We start from the raw sequence: 18,919 nt of genomic DNA, 5'->3' as shown, positions 1-18,919 counted from the left end.
TCTTGCCCCAGTCCGGGAAGATCCCACATGCCACGGAGTGGCTGGGCCCGTGAGCCATGGCCGCTGAGCCTGCGCGTCCGGAGCCTGTGCTCCGCAACGGGAGAGGCCACAGCAGTGAGAGGCCCGCGTACCGCAAAAAAAAAAACCCACCACCAACAACAAAGTTCCCACCTCCTCAAAAAATTTCAGAGAAACACAAACATAAAACAAAGCAAGCACAAAATGAAGTTTTAAGGAGAATAATTTTCTTATCCTAAGGTTACTAATCCTGGCTGAGGATTAGTTAGTCCACATCTCATCATGTGAGCACAGCGAGCTCTGGAATCACATTCACATCCCTTCTTAGCAGTACTGAACGGGGGCTGGTGCGTGTCTCTGAGTTGAGAGAGCACATGTGTGACGTGCCCGGGCACACGTGACGCCTGGCACGTGGGGACAAACTTCACCGCATGCTGGACCGTCTGAGCGGGCGCTGCCATCCGGCTGGTGAGATTCCCAGTCCCTCTCTGAACTATGTATTTCAACTCCTGCTGAGTGAGGACTAAACCCTCTCCGGTCCCCGGCCTCTGGGGACGCGCTCTTCCTCCTCCACGGGCTCCTCGAGTCTCCCTCACAGGCCCGGTGAGCGTGTCCGTGCCCCCTGCACTTCTCTCAGAGGCTGTTCTAGCTCCGACCTTTTAAGTCTTACTCTCATCTTTGACCCTTTCCTTTCTATACTTATAGTTTCGTTCTTCTAAACGTTTTCCAGCTGCATACGGAAACTTTCTAATCTCTACGTAAAGCTCAGCTTCTTTACAAACTTTTATTCCACGACAAATACACGCCTCCTGAGTACTAACATTCCAGTTTCTAGATCAGGCTGGAGATTGAAAAAATCAGTTCTCGGAACAGACACAGGAACAAATACCCTCCAAGTGCACATTTACGAGGGGCTCTGGTAGCACGGTGCGTTATTCCCTACAAGATGACGTGGGGTGGGGGAGTGGGGGGAACATGGCATTTAAATAAATAAGGAAAGGGAGAGGGTGATAGTCAATGATAAATAAAATATTTAAATATCAATAGTCATCAGAATAATGGAGTAGAAAACTTGGTAGCTTCCTGCACTAACACTTAGAAGCTCTATGGCTTCTACATCCGATGTCTACAGACCTGTAATGAAAGTGACACAGCTGGACTATGTAACGTGTTTACATCATTTGGGTCATACATTTTAATTTCCATTTTAGGCTATTTGGATTATTTCTGTTTTTTTCAAGGGTCTTTTTCACATTTAAAAAAATGCTGGGCTTCCCTGGTGGCGCAGTGGTTGAGAGTCCGCCTGCCGATGCAGGGGACACGGGTTCGTGCCCCTATCCCGGAAGATCCCACATGCCGCGCAGCGGCTGGGCCCGCGAGCCATGGCCGCGGAGCCTGTGTGTCCGGAGCCTGTGCTCCGCAACGGGAGAGGCCACAGCAGTGAGAGGCCCGCGTACAGCAAAAAAAAAAAAAAAAAAAAAAAAAAAAAAAAAAAAATGCACATATTTCTTTATAGGAAGGAGTTAGCAATAAAGACACAATGATTGGAAAGGGTGTAGCAGTAAAGACACAGTGACTTTGCCAGAATTCAAGATACACAGGGCTTCCCTGGTGGCGCAGTGGTTGAGAGTCCGCCTGCTGATGCAGGGGACACGGGTTCGTGCCCCGGTCCGGGAAGATCCCACGTGCCGCGGAGCGGCTGGGCCCGTGAGCCATGGCCGCTGAGCCTGCGTGTCCGGAGCCTGTGCTCCGCAACAGGAGAGGCCACAACAGTGAGAGGCCCGCGTACCACAAAAAAAAAAAAAAAAAAAAAGAAAAAGGATACATATGTATACAGGAACTGTAACAGAAAATTTTATGACATATTCTTGTTAGGTGTTCAGGGAACTTCCAAATACATGTACAATATATATATATATATGTATATGGTTATCTTTAGCTGCTGTTTCCAAACCCCTACATCTTGTTCCACTAGAGGATGGAAAACGCCATTTCTGATTTACATTAGGGTACTCTAACTGGAGTCTTTTTACTTGTCCTGAGTTCAGTGTCGCACACACTCACCTGTGACTTGCTTATCTGGAAGAGAAGGGATTGGAATGGCTGACCCAAACTTTACCAGTAGACGCTCATATAACCAGTCAAAGTGCTTATACCTGTGGTTTACAGATCGATTAGTGTTCTACAAAATAAGGAAAGAGAAAAACGTTACCAATGCCAACTACGGGAAATGAAGAAAAAAGCAAACTGTGACTAGTGATGCAAGCATGATTCTGCTTTGATAACTTGGATACTTACAGTAGGTGTTAACTGATATTCAATGTAGCTCTTCAGACCGTACATTTTGGAGCCCTTCCTGGGATCTGCTACCACACAGTCAAATGTAGAGGTAGGATAAACCCACATTGGGCCATAATCTCCAACCTACACAACATTGCAGGGAGCGTTAATTTTGTTACATGGAAAAATAGTAAGTATAATTGATATAAATCATCAAATGCTTCTTTTTAGGACTAGAAGTCCTTAGGAGGGTCGTTTTTGCTCTTCTTTGAGAAGTTATTTACATAAATGCTCTCTGTTCCTACTAAGGTTATATTTAAAGACACACTTAATGGGAGAAGCCCTTCTGCTCCCACGTGGGCATCGCAGGCCGTGGAGAGATGCCGATCTGCCTTTCCTCTAGAGAGACGGAACACAGTCTCTCTCTAGTCCAGCTGTCTTAGTTATATGTAATGAGGGGCTAGTTTTTAAAAATTTCAAATCTATTGCAGACTAAGAGTTCTGAGAAATATAAAGTTACACACTTGGATGTCTCAGCAATGCCAAATTGCTGTCAAACTTCCTCTACACTTACTCTCATTTTCTGTATACCCTAATTCTTTATATAGTTCTAATTCTTTTTAAAGGGGAAAGGAGAAGAAAGTGAGGTGAGGTATGAAAGTCCAGAGGCTATTAGGTCAGGATGGTAACTGAGGCCCAGAGAATTTTAATAAGGAACTAAAGATCTCTGACAACAAGTTATTATGATTCTGCAAGAGGGAGCCCAGATCCAGAAAACTCTCTTAAAGCTGCAGAGCAGGAATCTTTAAGAGGGGCCTCTTGGGAACTTCCCTTAGTGACTGGGACCAAGAGAGGCGACTCTGATCAACTAGGGCCCAATATCCACAGGGTCACATTTTATTAGTGGGTAGGGTACTGCACCTTAAAAGCAAAGGACCAGGTCTCTACTTTCTCTTGGTTTTCTGAAGGCTCAATGGCTTTCCTCAGCTTCCTTTTCCACACAGGAAGCCCACACAGGCCAGCCTGCCTATGGGCCCAGTTTCACCTAAAACATGTGGGATAACTCAAACACGGGGGTCTTTTAGCTCTGTTCCAGGACTCTCCTGCTTATGACAAAGTCCCCTGTGAGAATCTGAGGGGCAGGGCCATGGGCTCTTAATTCTGTGGAGTTAAAGAAAAAAACTAAAATAATCTCTAACCTAACCACTCAGAAGATAATTATCCCAAGTTTGCTTTGAGGGGAGAAGGAGAAAAGGGCTCTGGGTCACAACCCTTCTCTCTGGAGTTTTCTAGGATTTCAAGCTTTTCAAAGAAGTAGGAACAAGAAATATAAAAAATTCAATATCATTCTTGCAATTTTATCGAGTTTCCCAGGACCCAAAGATTATGGAATAAGACCAGATCTTTCCTCCTCGTTTGAGTCCATGGTGATTATATTCAAGGCCGCTTGCCCTCCTGGCCTGCCCCCAACTTACAGTTACAGGATTAAATCAACAGGGTCAGAAGATAGCTATGGTTCTCTTTGCCAGAATTTCATCTGGAAATATACAGCTAGATAACATTTAGATAGAAAATCTATCAGCAGTCAACATTTAGGTGAAACCACAGAGCCTGTGTCATGTTATGTAATAAGCTAGTCAAAGACAGATATACTTAATGGTGCCATTAACTCTCAGCTTTTATGTCCTAGCTCCTTATCATGACTCGACAGCTGGTTTATTGAAAGAAAACTATTACCCACATAGTGGAAAAGGCAACTTATTCTGATGACACGCATGTACATCGCCAAGGTAGAAACCTAAATATCTGAATTGGGTTTTTTAGCTAAATATGTATGGCTAGTAGAAAAACAGCATGTAAAAGCTACTTCAAGATCTTTTAGAAAAATTATTAAAAATACGTATGTACTATGGGTGTTGTCTGTTCAATTACTAACCGTCTGAAAGGTAAAAGTAAAGAATATCTAAACAATATAATAATGGGCATTAATTCATGTCAATTATTTTTAGTACTGTTAAAATACTAATACACACTGTCAGTTACTTACTTCGAGCATTACACATGTTTAAAAATACTTTCCAAATGACTAATAACCCTCTTAGCTTTAAGGTATTATAAAAGAGCTTAATCAGAAACAAAGCAAAAAAAAAAAAGAACAAACTTACAATGATAGGAATTTTCTCTTTGGGTTTTGCTAGTTGCTTGGCCAACAAATACTGTTCCATTCCAGGTTTTGCAAATCCAGGAAATCTAATCATGAGGATAAATGCTTGTGAGTCTTATGCTTTTCCTTATAAGAATTCTACAGCTCTCATCCACATTTACTTAATACGACAGCTTGAACTTGTTCCGTCTTTCAGATGTACTAGAACTAGGAAACTATGGTAAATGAAACCTAATGTAATCAGATTGTTCAATGGCCAATTAGTCATTTAATTAAGCTTTATCTGGTAAGAGGACAGTTTGACTCCAGAAGGTGTGATATTTATGGGCACTCTATTTGCTTGATCTGAGACACTCTATCACCACATGAAGAGTGACGGGCAGACGAGAAAATGTCCCCCAGGTACAGAGGTAGAAAGTACTGAGCACATCAATTGAGATGACCACGTGGGGTGAAGGCCAGAGCTGCCTTTCAACATTCTCCCTCGGGAGGCCACAATTATCCCAAAGAAACCACCACTGTTCCTAAGTACTTGTGCCATTTTCTTTGGGAACTGCCTTCAGAACCAGTTTATGAGACACACACAAAAAAACAGTCTCCTTAGTAAAGAGACTCTAAACATAATAAACTTGGCTATTTCCAGAAATCAAATCTACATCCGAAGCAAAGTTCTAAAACTGAAGAAAAGCTGGAATAAATGCATGGCCATCCAAAGCGCTACTTCTAAAGAAGACAAGATTAATCTGGGTTTTATAATTTTTCTTTTTTTTTTAATAAACGGGGAAAAAGTCCTCAGAAAGCAAAATACCTAAAATAGGAAAAGAAATCTTATTTCTACAAAAACCAGCTGTCTTACTTCTGATTTCATTCCTATACCAAGTTACAGGCCAATGTGATGCTCTCAGGGGCTCATATCTTTTCCTTCATTCTGGACTGACCTCCCTCCATTCCCTTTTCCCTGGACCTGCTTTAAAACACAGCTCATACAGCAGAGTAAAAGAGGTGTCTAGGAGCTTGATGGCCTTGGGTTTGAATTTCAAGTCCAACACTTAACAGCTATGTGACTTTTAGAGCGTGTCTCCTTATGTGAAGAATGGGACCAATACGACCTACCTTTAAGGTGGTAAGGGAATTAAATGAAAAGATTTAAATAAAGAGTTATCTGTATAAATCTAAAGGCCCTAGTACGTACTCAGAAATTAAAATGATTTCTAATGAGGCCATCAGCTCTTTGGAAGTATTCCCTACAGCCTCAGGTGGAGCTTTCTCTGTGCTGCTCCAGTGTTCTGAGCATACTTTTGCTATTCAGCTTATCGCGCTGCAATTGCCATCAGCCATTTGCACATCACAGCAGACTAGAAGTACCTTAGAGAAAGCATTTGTATTTCCAGGACCTAGAGGAATTATGGGAATATACTAAATGCTTAATGAATTAATGGGCTAACCTGGAACACTTTTATTAAAGAACCTACACTTTTGCTAGAAAACGCTGATGGAGAAATTGGGGCATTACACATAGCAAAAATTCCTTGACTAGACTGTAAGCTTCTGAGTGCAGAGAGCACATGTCATGCTTCTTTTGGTATCTTAGTGACCACAGCAAAACTCTAGAGCTGGCTATGCACGCATTTAATACTTACTGAACAGCAGTGCAATTGATTAATTCTTTCAGTATTATCAAGATGTATTCTTGTAATGCTCAAGTATACTTAAGCGTCTGATCTCTGTTTCTAGCATAAGGTTTATGCTCCATGACTGGAATATAGCTGTTATATAAAATGGATTAACCGCTGAAAAGTGTTAATATTTAAAAAAATTTTACAACTGTTATAAGTAAGTCATTTATACATTAGTCTAGTTAAATAAAAATATGTAGGGTTTAAACGGCTCCCAGCACCACAGAAAGAGAGGGATGCCTCAAAGGTGCAGGTTCATATTAGGACTCCTTCAGTTTGGTTTCAACCTAGACTGAAATTTTAGAGCAGAAAGAATTCTTAATTAAAGCCAATCCTTCACTTTAGAGATGAAGAAAGTTGAGTTTGAAACAGGTCATGCAACTTCCCCACGATCATACAGCCAGCCAGAGGGCAAGCATGGACCAGTGGAAGCCACAGGGAAGTGGAGTCAGAGGCCTGGCGCAAGGCAGAACCTCATGAACTAGCTACGAAAACTCAAAAATTCAGCTAGACATGTTTGTCTCACAGGTCCTGCTTCCTCATTTTCAAAATGGGGCTGAGGGATACATTATATTAAAATGGATTTGAAATATACTTTGTATTTAGGTTTAAAGAACAACTGAGGGTAAGGCACGTCACTACAGACCATATTGAGAACTTCAAATCTCACTCTAAGAAATAGGATACAGTCAGGAATGACTGATTGTACTATTCATGCAACTGAGTATGAAAATACACAATGGAAGAAACTGGACAGAAATGCAGGAGAAGTGCGAGCTAAAAGATAACTCGTTTAATTACCAGGTGGTATTTAAATACAAAGGAGAACTTGCAGGGCTCATTAAACTTACACACATGTACATCGGGACCTAGAAACTTGGTATCTAGATATATATCAAACATGTTTACAATTTTTTTCCAGACATAGACTAACATTCCTTGATATCTGCTTGGAATCATGAACTTGGAACACTGAGAAAAAGTATGAGTAATTTTAGAAAAACTATTTTAAATATAACTGCTGTAAGAAGAGTACTTGAAGATAAATCATGTGGAAGTCACAAACTGCATCTCCTTCAAGCTACACTGGTGTAAACTACAGACTCATCCAGAACTCTCTACTAGGGAATTCCACAGGGCTGTGTCCATATTCACCCCTTCCCACATGCTTTCCTGCTGAGCACTGTTCCTACAAGGACCGTTCAAAACATTAAAAAAAAAAAAAAAAGAATAATCTAAGTGAAAACAAAGTTCTAAACACATTAAACATAGTAGTTGAGAGTGTGCTCAGGAAGCTGAGGGACTGGACTGGAATCCCGACTACAGATCACTTACCACCTGTGTGAACCTGGGCAGTTACTTAACCTCTCTGGGCTTCATTTTCCCAGAGAAATCAGAGATTATATGCACCACAAAAGGGATATGAGGGTCGCATGAGAGAATACACACAAACTGCTTTGCACAAAGCCTGGCACATGGTAAAAGGTCAATAAACAGTAAAACGTTTAAAAGGAAGCTATCATGATTATTTTTAGCTTTCCTGTGGCATCAGCAATAAAAACCTTAATATGTCATGAGTTAATAAAGGTAAAAAAACAGTATTTAGCAGATCATTAAATGGAACATATATTTCACTTTAAAATGAAAAAAAATTTTTTAAAAAGAAGCTTCCAAGCTAAGAGCCAAATAAAAAATAAACATGATCAAATTGCACCCAAAACTCTGTAGATCACTGAAAAGAGAAAAAGCCTCTTTGTATCTTGTATCTGTTCCTACAGAGAGTTCACGTTGCCCCAACTCCCTTACACCTACTTGTTAAGCGGCAGCTTCATGGAGGAGGTGCCGGCACGGCTGTTTCCTCGCGGGGCACCGCCTGCTTCCGCCGCCTCTGAATCCTTGAAGTAGGCAGAAGACGACTTGGGCTCATCCCAGTCTTCATCCCAGTCGTCATCGTCGCCAGTTGCTGGAGGTGGGCACAGAAGATGGTCAGTAAAGAAAGGCAAAAGAAAGAAGGGATGACTTAATCCTCTGGGGGTGGGGGTCAGGATTATAATAAAGATGTGAAGAGTATAGGCTCTATAGTCAGACAGTGTTGGGGCTTAACGATTCAGCCTTTTAGCACAAAAGACAAGTTAGAAACAACGTCAAGAGGGCTGTTAGTCCAAGTAACTTCAGATAAATGCCAACTATAAAAACACTCTGTGGTATATAGGGAAGGCCTTCTAGAGGCCTATACGTTGATAAATCTAGCTTGATAAACTTGCAAATAAGCAGATCAAATACCCTTTAAGCCAAGAGACTGGGGAGGACAAAAGGGTGATAAGAGTTTTAAAAAGGAATGTTGAACACTAATAACAATACAGGTGAGAGAAGGACAAGGGGGTGGAGGGGAAAGAGAAAGAAACGAGAGATAAGTAGTAACTGACCAGCATCAGGACCCTAACATTCTAACAACAATCTCTGTGTCAGATGAGGTGCTGCCAGCTTTCCTCCCTCCCTCCCTTCTTCTTCCACTGGTTCTGTGCCTCTGTCTCCCACCTCTGATGGCCTGAGGAGTCCCTTTAGCATGAGGCAGGAAACTGCCCTGGGATCTCCGCACTAAGAGTGCCACAACGAGAAGCCCAGAGACAAGTGCCAAAATGAAAAAAAAGATGAGAATAGAAAGTATTAGAAGGATCTGGGCCAAGAGCCCTGGAGCCACGCCACGTTACTACAGAAGCAGATGTCAGCAGTCTAGTCTCAACGTTTCTACCCAGCCCATGACTCCTGGTCCTGCAGCAGCCCAGCTCCTGTCCATGAGTGGGAGCTGGAAACCAGCACCTGTACCCTTTATGGCTCCTGCATGCAAGTCTCCTGCTGTTTAGCACATTCAGTTCTTGGCAAAATCTGCTCATACAGGGATCATTAAAAAATAACGGGTGGATCTCTTAATTTCAGAACAGACATAAATCGCCTTTCTTAATTCCTGAATTGTTTCTCCTTTTAGAAATTCCTCTTTTGCCTCAGTATTTCCATTAAGAACCTGGGAGTCAAACAGGGAGTTAAGGAAAAGACAGAACAGCTACGTTAGACATCACAAACCATGTGACCGTAAACCGTTGAATGTGGCGATGAACCATATTCAATCCGTGTGCACATTTTTTTGGCCCAAACGTGTGTTAGTAGCTAAGATTTTAAAGTGGGAAGATGAGATGAAGATCGAGATTTCTAGTCTCTCTGGAACTGTGGTGGTCCAGGAACACTAGCTCGGTTCTCCGGCAACGGCATCAACCCGCCGGCTAGAGCAGAGCTGCCCACCTCCGTCTTCCGCGGCCCCGCCCCACAGGGCTGCGTTGTTGTTCTGCTTAATGAACGTGGGCCCTGCAAGCGTTTGCATTTGTGACTCCTTGACAGGTAACTGAGAGTGGACTAAAGACCATAATTAAAAACTACCTACATTTTGACCCAGCAAAATAAGTTTGCTATTAGTGAATAAGAGCGCCTGGGAACAGTTCCTTTGATTAAATCTATTTTAACTCCGATGCCCTTTAAGGGTAGGTGGGCTCCATCACCAGCAGAGCCCTCTTCCTCACCTGGTCCCTGGTAGGCCTGGGGATGACCAAAGGCAGTGTCCCAGTTGTTGGAGGTGCTTCTTTGGGCTGCAGTCCCCTCGGGCTTGGCTCCCCAGCCATCCGAGCTTTCCCAGTTTCCAGATTTGGAAGCATTCCAGGCTGACCAGGGGTCATTGCCACTGCTGACCTGATGCTAGGGGTAAAAAAGGAGAGAGTATTCGTGACTTCTAGAAAGCATTACTCAATTCAGTAGGAATCACATAACAATTGAATTGGGGTGCTGAAAAAACGGATAGAAATTTAAAACAATTTAAAATTTAAATAATAAAATTTTAGAAACATGTAGGAAAGCACAAAAGACAGGATCAAGCGAATTTTATTGTTAACAGTTTGCCATATTTGCTTAGGAACTTTACAACCAATAACAAAGAGACTCCCTTTCTTTTTCCTTCCCCCAAGTAACTACTTTCCTGAACCTGTTCTCATTCCTGTGCATGTTCTTATACTTCCACTGCGTATGTAATGGAATATGTAACGTATTCATAAGTAACAAATGCTTTATATTTTTCAAACTGACCTGAACAACACTGTACTGTACGTATCTCTTTGCAAGCTGTCTTTTTCTTTCACTTAACATTATGTTTTTGAGCTTATACTTGCTGGTAAGAATATGTATTATTCACTTTAACTGCTTGATAGTCATCAGTTGTATTTTTAACTGTTTTAATTTTTATTTGAAAAGGTAATATGTTCCCAGTAAGAAAAAAGTCCAATAGTATAAAAAGATATGAAATTTAAAAAATATTCCTACCACCTTAAAATGCCAGTCGTTCTCTCAGAGATAATGACTCCTAACAAATGCCTTGTATATACTTAAACATGCCACGCAGAGAGAGCCTTTTTGCTTTTAAACATATTATGTGAGCCCAAATTATACTTTCTGCTCTGCACTTTTCTTTCGTTTTTCATTTAATAGCCTAAAACATTCTCCTAGGTACAGCAGCACATGGTTGACATCATTATTTTACATGACTCCACAGAATTCCACTGTATTTATTTCCCATCATCTAAACAGCATATGCTGATGCTCATTTATCTTGTTTGCAGTATTTTGCTACTGTAAATAATGCTGCAATGCACATCCTTGTACATCTTTCCTCACATGTCCAATAGATGTATGTGAAATTCTCAGAAGAAAAATTTGCTGGGCTAATACAAGTGTGCACTTAGAATGGATAGATTCTGTCAAACTGCTTTCCAAGGAGATTGTACAGTCACATTCCTACACTCCTACTACATGCCAATGGGTGGTGTCTTGCATAAAATGGGGCTACCATACTCCAAAACTATTTTTAAAATATTTTCTCCCATTATTCCTTAGCATAATTTTATAGTTTAATTATTAATATTATAAACAAAATTTTGGAATGGGAAATACATGGCACCCAGTATCAAGGAATACTGCAGTAAGAGTACCTGTAACCCACCTCTCACCCCTGGCTCACCCAGCCCTGAGGCAACCAGTTTTTTTTGTTTTTTGTTTCCTTAATTTTTAAATTTCAAATCTTCAACCTGTATGGAATTTACTTCAGTATATGAAATAATATAGGAATTAGGCTTAATTTTTTCCTGTAGTCATTCTGTTGTCCTGACATCACTTAATGAACAATCCATTTTCCTCCACTGATCTGAAATTCACCTTTATCATATACTGGACTTGGGCCTACTTCTGGACTCTATTCTATCCTAGTAATCTATTCATACTAGTACCAAGCGACTTTGGAGTCCACTAGACAGAATACCGTTAGTACTTTACCATAACATCTTTTATTGGTTTATTTTTACACGTGAACTTTAGCATCAGCTTCATGTTTTAAAACTAAAACAATCTTTAATTTTAGCATTAGCATGTCAAGTTTAAAAAATGTGATTTTCATTTGAATCACCTTAAATTTACAGATAAACTCAGGGAAAACAAATAGTGCCTTTAAAACTTTTCAATACTGAATCTATTTATTCAAGAACATGGATGAGCAAATTCTTCTCTTTACTCAAGTCTTCCTTCTCACATAAAAATTTGGGGGTTAGTGAGAGAGAGAGAGAGATTGAGATTTGTAAGAAAATTACCCAAACGGCCTCAAACACCTCTCTAATGTTTTAGAATGCTGTCATGGTTGATCTTTTTTTCACTCTTCATCAATTGACATACAGGGTGGATAACTGCCTGCCACCTACCAGAAGCATCAAAAACAGTACATGTTTTACAAAAGGAACTATGATTTCATTCTAACATCTCTATACCTTCAAGAAAAATTAATGAAGTTACTAGTGATTCTGCCTGAAGTCAAATATTAATAGCAGAAAGACATTCATCCTTATGACTATGAATTTCTCGAACATATGGCTGACGAGGAGCTACTCTCAAGCCACTCCAGTGCCGACTGGAAATGAAGGCTGCCGTGCTGAGGGCCTGACAATCACACTTCATTTAAGAGAAGCCCTTCCTTCTATAGTTTTGTTTAAGTAGGGGTGTTTTATTCAGCAATAGATACTCTGTGCTCTCCAAACTAAACTATGAGGTTTTGTTTTTAGAGTTAAAAACTTCAAAAGGTACAGAAATTTTGGATAGTAAGATGACAGTAAGTACAGGCATTTATTGTCTAGCATTTCTATAAACTACTGAGGAAAAGGAACAGAAGGGTTACAACTAGAACAACAGGATGAGTACAAGTTCAGCACTGCCATGACAGTAAGGTCGTGTTGGTAAACTGTCCAAGAGGGTTTTCATCAATATTGAGGAAGCAATGGGATATGAAATTCATCGCCAAGTAACCTTAAAACAGTAAAACTTATTAGGACAGAAACACATAACATGACAGTTCTTTTATTTTTTTTATTTATTATTTTTTTTTTTGCAGTACGTGGGCCTCTCACTGTTGTGGCCTCTCCTGTTGCGGAGCACAGGCTCCGGACGCGCAGGCTCAGTGGCCATGGCTCACGGGCCCAGCTGCTCTGCGGCATGTGGGATCCTCCCGGACCGGGGCACGAACCCACATCCCCTGCATCGGCAGGTGGACTCTCAACCACTGCGCCACCAGGGAAGCCCGATAGTTCTTTTTAAAACTACTTTGTTTATACGTTGTTTACAATAATTGCTATCTTATTAGGTTACAGGTACGATCTTAGCTCTCTACCTGGGTTATGAAATCCTTGTTGGCAAGTCTAATAACTTTGCTTCTCTCTGTTTTTTTCTGGAACATTCCTTCTCACTTGTTTCAACCTGACTCCTACTGATAAATCTTTCAAAACCTGACCAACTGGCAATCTCTCCAGCTTCTATCACTGACTTTTTACGCACTCTCTCTCTCTCTCAGGTGACCTCCAGGGTCCCTCCTCTAATATCAATAACTAACAACCAGCTGGCAAAGCCTTCATGGTCTGCTTCTCTCTGAAGCCACCCTTCCTGCACTTTGGCCTCTGGCTCCTTTGCTTTCAACTCCCAATACCCCTTCTGCCCCTTAACTGCGGGCACCTGGTCACACAACAGTCCACGCCTCTGCTCTCCTTTCTTCCAGCTCCTTCAATGTCTTCATCCTCTCCTTTCCCCTCCTTTCAGGGCACCAAACCCCTCCCGATTCTATCAACCACGTTAATTAGAAACCGTTCCTTAGACCTTGCTGACCACAGAATAGATTCCAAACTCCTTAGTCCATCAACTAAGATCCTACCTTTTCCTTCCATGACATTCCCCGTCCTCACTACTTGCCACTAACCCTCACTCTGTGCTTCAGCCCGCAGCTTCCCAGACTTCCCTGTGTCCTTGCCTTTGCTCAGGCTCTGCTCTCCATCTGCGTGCAAAGCCTTCTACCTCACCTTCCTAGACTCTGGCCCAGTCCCACCCCACGGAGGGCGCTGGCCTCCGCCTGCTGGCTGACATTCAGTCACATCCTTCCACTTTCTCCCCAAGTTAGTCTTCCGTTAGAGTTATGGCGTATCGGTGAGTCATTCCCACTAGCAAGTCACGGGCAAACATCTCCCCTAAAAGATTCTCAAAGTGCCTCACATAAAGTGGCGAAGACTCAAATTTTTTATTTTTCTTAAAGTGGCGAACTGTGATCTTCTTGGTCATTTGTATGAAGTAGGTATTATTCTAATAATAATAGATTATTATATCTATTATTCTTTAGATATTCATCTAACCTTCATAACATTACTATTATTTCACAAAGAGGGAAATCAGATTTTCCTCATGTATACTGACTTGAGTCTCTTCTAGGAAAATAACCAGCTGTGGACGACCATAGAATAAGTGATTTTCAGCACTGCCATGCTCTTAAAATAACAATGCCTTCCCAGTTATAAAAGCTTATCAGTACACTGTAGAAAAGCTGGAAGATACTGACAGGTACAGATGGACAGAGGGATGGACATATGTGTGATAAAGAACAGTAAAATGTTAATGGTAAAATCTAGAAGGCGGGTATATGATTATTCATTCACTATGAAGTTCACTTAACTTTCCTATGCTTTAAGTTTTCGCAAATGTTGGAAAATCCAACAAACAAAACTTGCACATACAAACAGCGTCTTCTGAACTCCATGAGGATGCATGCAAGGGACAAGAGAAGGTCTGTGCCCATCAGGCTCACCAGTGATTTCTTGTTGCCTATGAACATGGGGCCTGCATGTAGTAAGTGTTTAGTAAATTACTTGCTAAATTAAAACACTCACAAACACTCACATGTCTGTCTGGATCTCTATTATGAGTGGATTTTCACCTGCCTTGCACTGGAACTGGCTGATTATGCCTGACTCGCCCCCTAACTCCCACTCTAACTAAATTAAATGCTCCCTAATGCCAGAAGTGATGTAGTCAACACATTTGCTGATTTAGCACTCTAAAATTTTTTTTTACATCTTTATTGGAGTGTAATTGCTTTACAATGTTGCGTTAAGTTTGTGCTGTACAACAAAGTGAATCAGCCATATGCATACACATGTCCCCATATCCCCTCCCTCTTTCGTTTCCCTCCCACTTTCCCTGTCCCACCCCTCTAGGTGGTCACAAAGCACCGAGCTGATCTTTCTGCGCTATGCGGCTGCTTCCCACTAGCCATCCATTTCACATTTGGTAGCGTATGTATGTCAATGCCACTCTCTCACTTCGTCCCAGCTTACCCTCCCCCCACCGTGTCCTCAAGTCCATTCTCTACGTCTGGCACTCTAAATTTAAAAGCTATCCTAACCTCATAAGACAAAACAAAGAAATACATTTACATTGTCTTTACATCATGAGACAATCTAAATGTATCCGCTGAAAGGAGCCTGTAGAGCAGAAAGACAGAGAACGGAGTCTGAGTGGTCATGCGGGGTGGGGAGTGAAGGGTGTATTCCTGAGATAATCGTAGCGAAGCTGTGCATCTTACAAATATATTATATGGGGTAAAAGGGGGCAAGGATAAGAACACTGGTCCACTGGTTGAATTTAAATCCCTTATGAAACTGTAGAAATTCAACTGACGTAAATTTCTCATGCGTGCAGCAGTTAAGAGCTAAAGCTCTAGAGGCTGTCTATCTGGGTTTGAATCCCAGCTTTATCACTTACTAACTGTATGAATTTGGGCAATGTACTCCATCTCTCTTAGTTTCCACTCTTATAGAATGGATATAACATCATAACCTTCCTCATAAGATTTCTGTAGGAATTCAATGACATAATGCATATAAAGCACCTAACAATATCCGGCACATGGTATGCATTCAGTAGTGGCTACCTTACTACATGAGGGCTCATCTAGAGTATGCAGAAAAGAATGAAGACTGGTAATCTTTGAGTAAATCCCCATTCGTTTATGCTTTAGAGGAAAAGATCAGTTATATTTCCAAATGGCTTCAATGACAGATCACATTAATAGAGAAACTTTTAATTACATAAGTGATTATAGGCACTTAGGATACTTTCTATTTTAGCCAAAGATCTGTTTCCTTCAGGTACATAAGAGAAAGAGGAAGAAGACAGAACTGTTTTGCCATAAAAGCAACTCATAATTCTTGGGGGACTTGGCACGTTTTCTGTGTGCTAAATGCTGAGCTCTTGCTTTTCTTCAAAGCCTAACCCCTACTGCAACAAACTGAGCTACACAATGATTTGGTTTAATGATCCTTTGGCCTCTGACTTCTTTGCCGTCAATTCCAAGAACGCCTTTTGCCCCTCACCTGCAGACATCTGGTCGCACGATAATGCATTATGTTCCTCCGCTAAGGTTTCAAACTCTGAGGGACCTCTCCCATCCTTTTCTCCCAGCCCTCCCTCCTCTCTCCTTTCTACTGAGCAACGGCATCATTCTCTTCTCTCCCCACCTTTTACGGTACCAAAGCCATCCAGACTCTGTAAACTCCGTGACTAAAACTCCTTCATTAGACCTTGCTGTCCATGGAATAAATCCATCAATCGAGTCTCATGAAAAGTCTCCAAAGTATAAATCCCAATTGCCCTTCCAACTCCTATATGTCCCACATTCTATGTTGCCATGCCCCCAAAAAGAGCTTTAGTAAGATACTTTAGCTGAAACAATCACCTCACCTGGGAAAAAAAGGATTACTTCTAGGGGCTTGAAATGTTTACTTCCTCTTTCATTCAAGTTTGAATTTTACCTTATTTATGGAAGAAGAAGGAGAAGGAGAAGATGAAGAAGGTGGTGATTGGCTGAGACTTTCAATACAACCAATCTGAGCCAAAATATCCACCTTAAAAGAAAAAAAGGTGCTCGGTAAACGAAGGGGGAAAAAAAGAGTATACCAAAGCTAACAACAGCAAATGCATAGCAGGGCTAAGTTCACCAGAAAATTCCAGCATGCCACTCATGCACCAAGATTACATGCAAAAAGCAAAGCCCCTAATGTATAGTAGTGGTTTGTCTTCAGTGCATTAGTATATATTCTAAAGACTCTTGCTGTCATAACACAGCATCACTGAAGCACTAAAAATGATTATAAGCAGCACAGAAGGAATGGAACAAATATCATGCAAGTCATACAGCCAATGAAAAAAAACTCCAGAGGAAAAATGTAGCCCAGCTTTTTAAAATGTTAGAATGTTGAACCAGGGCTTTCAAAGCCACCAGACGTGTGAGATGAGCAAAGCTTCCTGGAACCACAGAGCCACGGAGAACCTACCAAGACCGGCTAAGAGCACAGAACAGCCTGCGAGGTCGTGAACTCTGTGTGCTCCTGAGCTGACTGGCTTGGTGTGCAGTGTCAACATGAGAACAGATAACTGATACACCCTGTGGAGCTAGGCAATGGCCAAATCAGCATCGCTATTAGGAGGACAACCTTGGAGCCCAATTTCCAGGCTTCGAATCCCAGCTCCACAACTATCTAGTAGGGAAGTCATTACTATTAACATTTATATAGTGTTACGAGAATGCCCTTTTCATGTACAACCTTCTTGTGAAGAAAGTTGTACCATTTGTAGACGTAAATAAACTTGGGTTTGGAAATCAACTAGTAATACACAAAGAAGACAATCAAGATGGAGTAACTGGGATCCAGTTTACGCTTCCACTTAAAACTAAAAAAGACAAAATATATGAAACTGTCTTCAAATCATTAGACATCAGGCAATAAAGGACCTGCCCTCTGCCTAGAGAAGACTTTCCAGGCCATGGATCAGGGACGGGGAACCCATGCACAGACCACTGGTCTCTGTGAACTAAGAAGACAGAGCTGGGGGTCTGGGGCGGAGTACTGAGAAGCAGAGAGCTGCACAGAGACCTCCGGAGATGCGTGGCGGACGGGACGGGACCCCAAGCCTTAGGCTGAGTACTGATCAGCGTGTGCACGTGAGAGAGCTGCCATATGAAAGGTTAGGTATCAACCCCTTAGTAGGGCGGTTCTCACCAGCCAGAACGGAAAACCTCATGATTCATAAGGGTGACAGCAGGTACAGCACTGAAAAGGCTTTTGCCTCCACAGAGAGGCAAAAATATCCCTAGACGGAGCATTGCTCTGGTCCCGCTCTAAAAAGCTTAAACTGAAAGAATTAAACTGTTTCTAAGTAACTTTCTTTTAAAGAAAAACAAAACAAAACAAAACCCTAGTCTGCAACTGCTGACCACAAAACTAATAGGTCTGGTTTTGTTATATTTTGCTACTTTGTTGTTACTTTGCTTCTTATATGACATCCTTGGGCCACCAGGATGAGTAAGAATCAAACTCTTACTTCTGACAATGGGCATCAATGAAAATGCAGTAAGACCTGGGCAAGGGCCTGTTTGGAAACAACAGTTACATCGACTTGATTCACTGGTTTCCCAGTATGTTCTCCTGGTTTCAGGCGAAATAAGTTCTTCTGGTTTCCCAGTTCTTCAAGACATCGTCTAAGAAGAACTTTCACTGCACACGTCATGAGACAACACTGGGAGAGGCTGGGGGCAGATGGAGAGATGGGCAACAGATGCCTTTATTTCTCTCTGTGCCCACTTGAACTAGTTCAGACTTCAAGGGGGATCTAGGTCTGAGAATTAATGAGAAAGATAACTTATATTTCATCAAGGTTGCTTTCTGTTTGGTGTTCTACCAAACCAGCAAACAAGAGTACAAAGAATATATAAAGGTTCAAAAGATACTGATGAGTACAGGTAACTGCCTATACTGCCTAACTGCCCACCTGGTTCCTTACAGAGGATGCCCAAAGTTCAATACAGGTCACCACGGACCATTCTGTTTGACAAGTCTACCAGGTAAGAAGAGTTGCTAATTATGGGCTCACTACTTTGCATAATATCATCTCGGGGGAAAGGCTCTGGAAGCGTTCGAGGGCCCATCTTATTACCACACAAGGAAATCCTCAGTCACATATATCTACACCCTATCGGTTATGTTGCTATGGCCGATTACACTGCCATACCCTAATATATACTCTTGGAAGGAAAGAAGGAGGGAAGGAACTTCCAGAGTAAGACTTTGGCCAGGGATATACAACAAAAATGAACGGAAAGTTACTGGTTTTGTGAAAGCTGAGGTTATTATGTTTTTGTTTGTTTGTTTTTTGCACCTTATCTGCATGACTGAGGCATAAATGTCTTTATCTGACATTTCTCATTCATGAAATGTTTAATAACCATGTGCCAATTGTGTTAGGAAGTGGGACTAGAAAGCAAATAATGTGATTCCTCTATAAACCAAGAACATTTCAATCAGTTTCTGACAAAGGCTTCTCGTTCTCA

General features: G+C 41.5%; 1 protein-coding gene across 1 annotated transcript in view; it reads right to left on the bottom strand.

Annotated features, from left to right (window-relative positions):
* The window catches only part of SNX9 (sorting nexin 9), an 83,903-nt gene that overhangs the window by 24,206 nt on the left and 40,778 nt on the right, over positions 1-18,919 (bottom strand). The window contains 5 exon segments of the mRNA XM_081251153.1: positions 2,083-2,200; positions 2,317-2,442; positions 4,464-4,548; positions 7,951-8,101; positions 9,711-9,882. Of these exon segments, the coding sequence (XP_081107279.1) occupies positions 2,083-2,200; positions 2,317-2,442; positions 4,464-4,548; positions 7,951-8,101; positions 9,711-9,882 (652 nt within the window).

Source organism: Mesoplodon bidens (assembly GCF_964165515.1).
Source record: "Mesoplodon bidens genome assembly, chromosome: 12".
NCBI classification, from domain to species: Eukaryota; Metazoa; Chordata; class Mammalia; order Artiodactyla; family Ziphiidae; genus Mesoplodon; species Mesoplodon bidens.
This window is presented reverse-complemented; position numbering and strand designations above follow the sequence as displayed.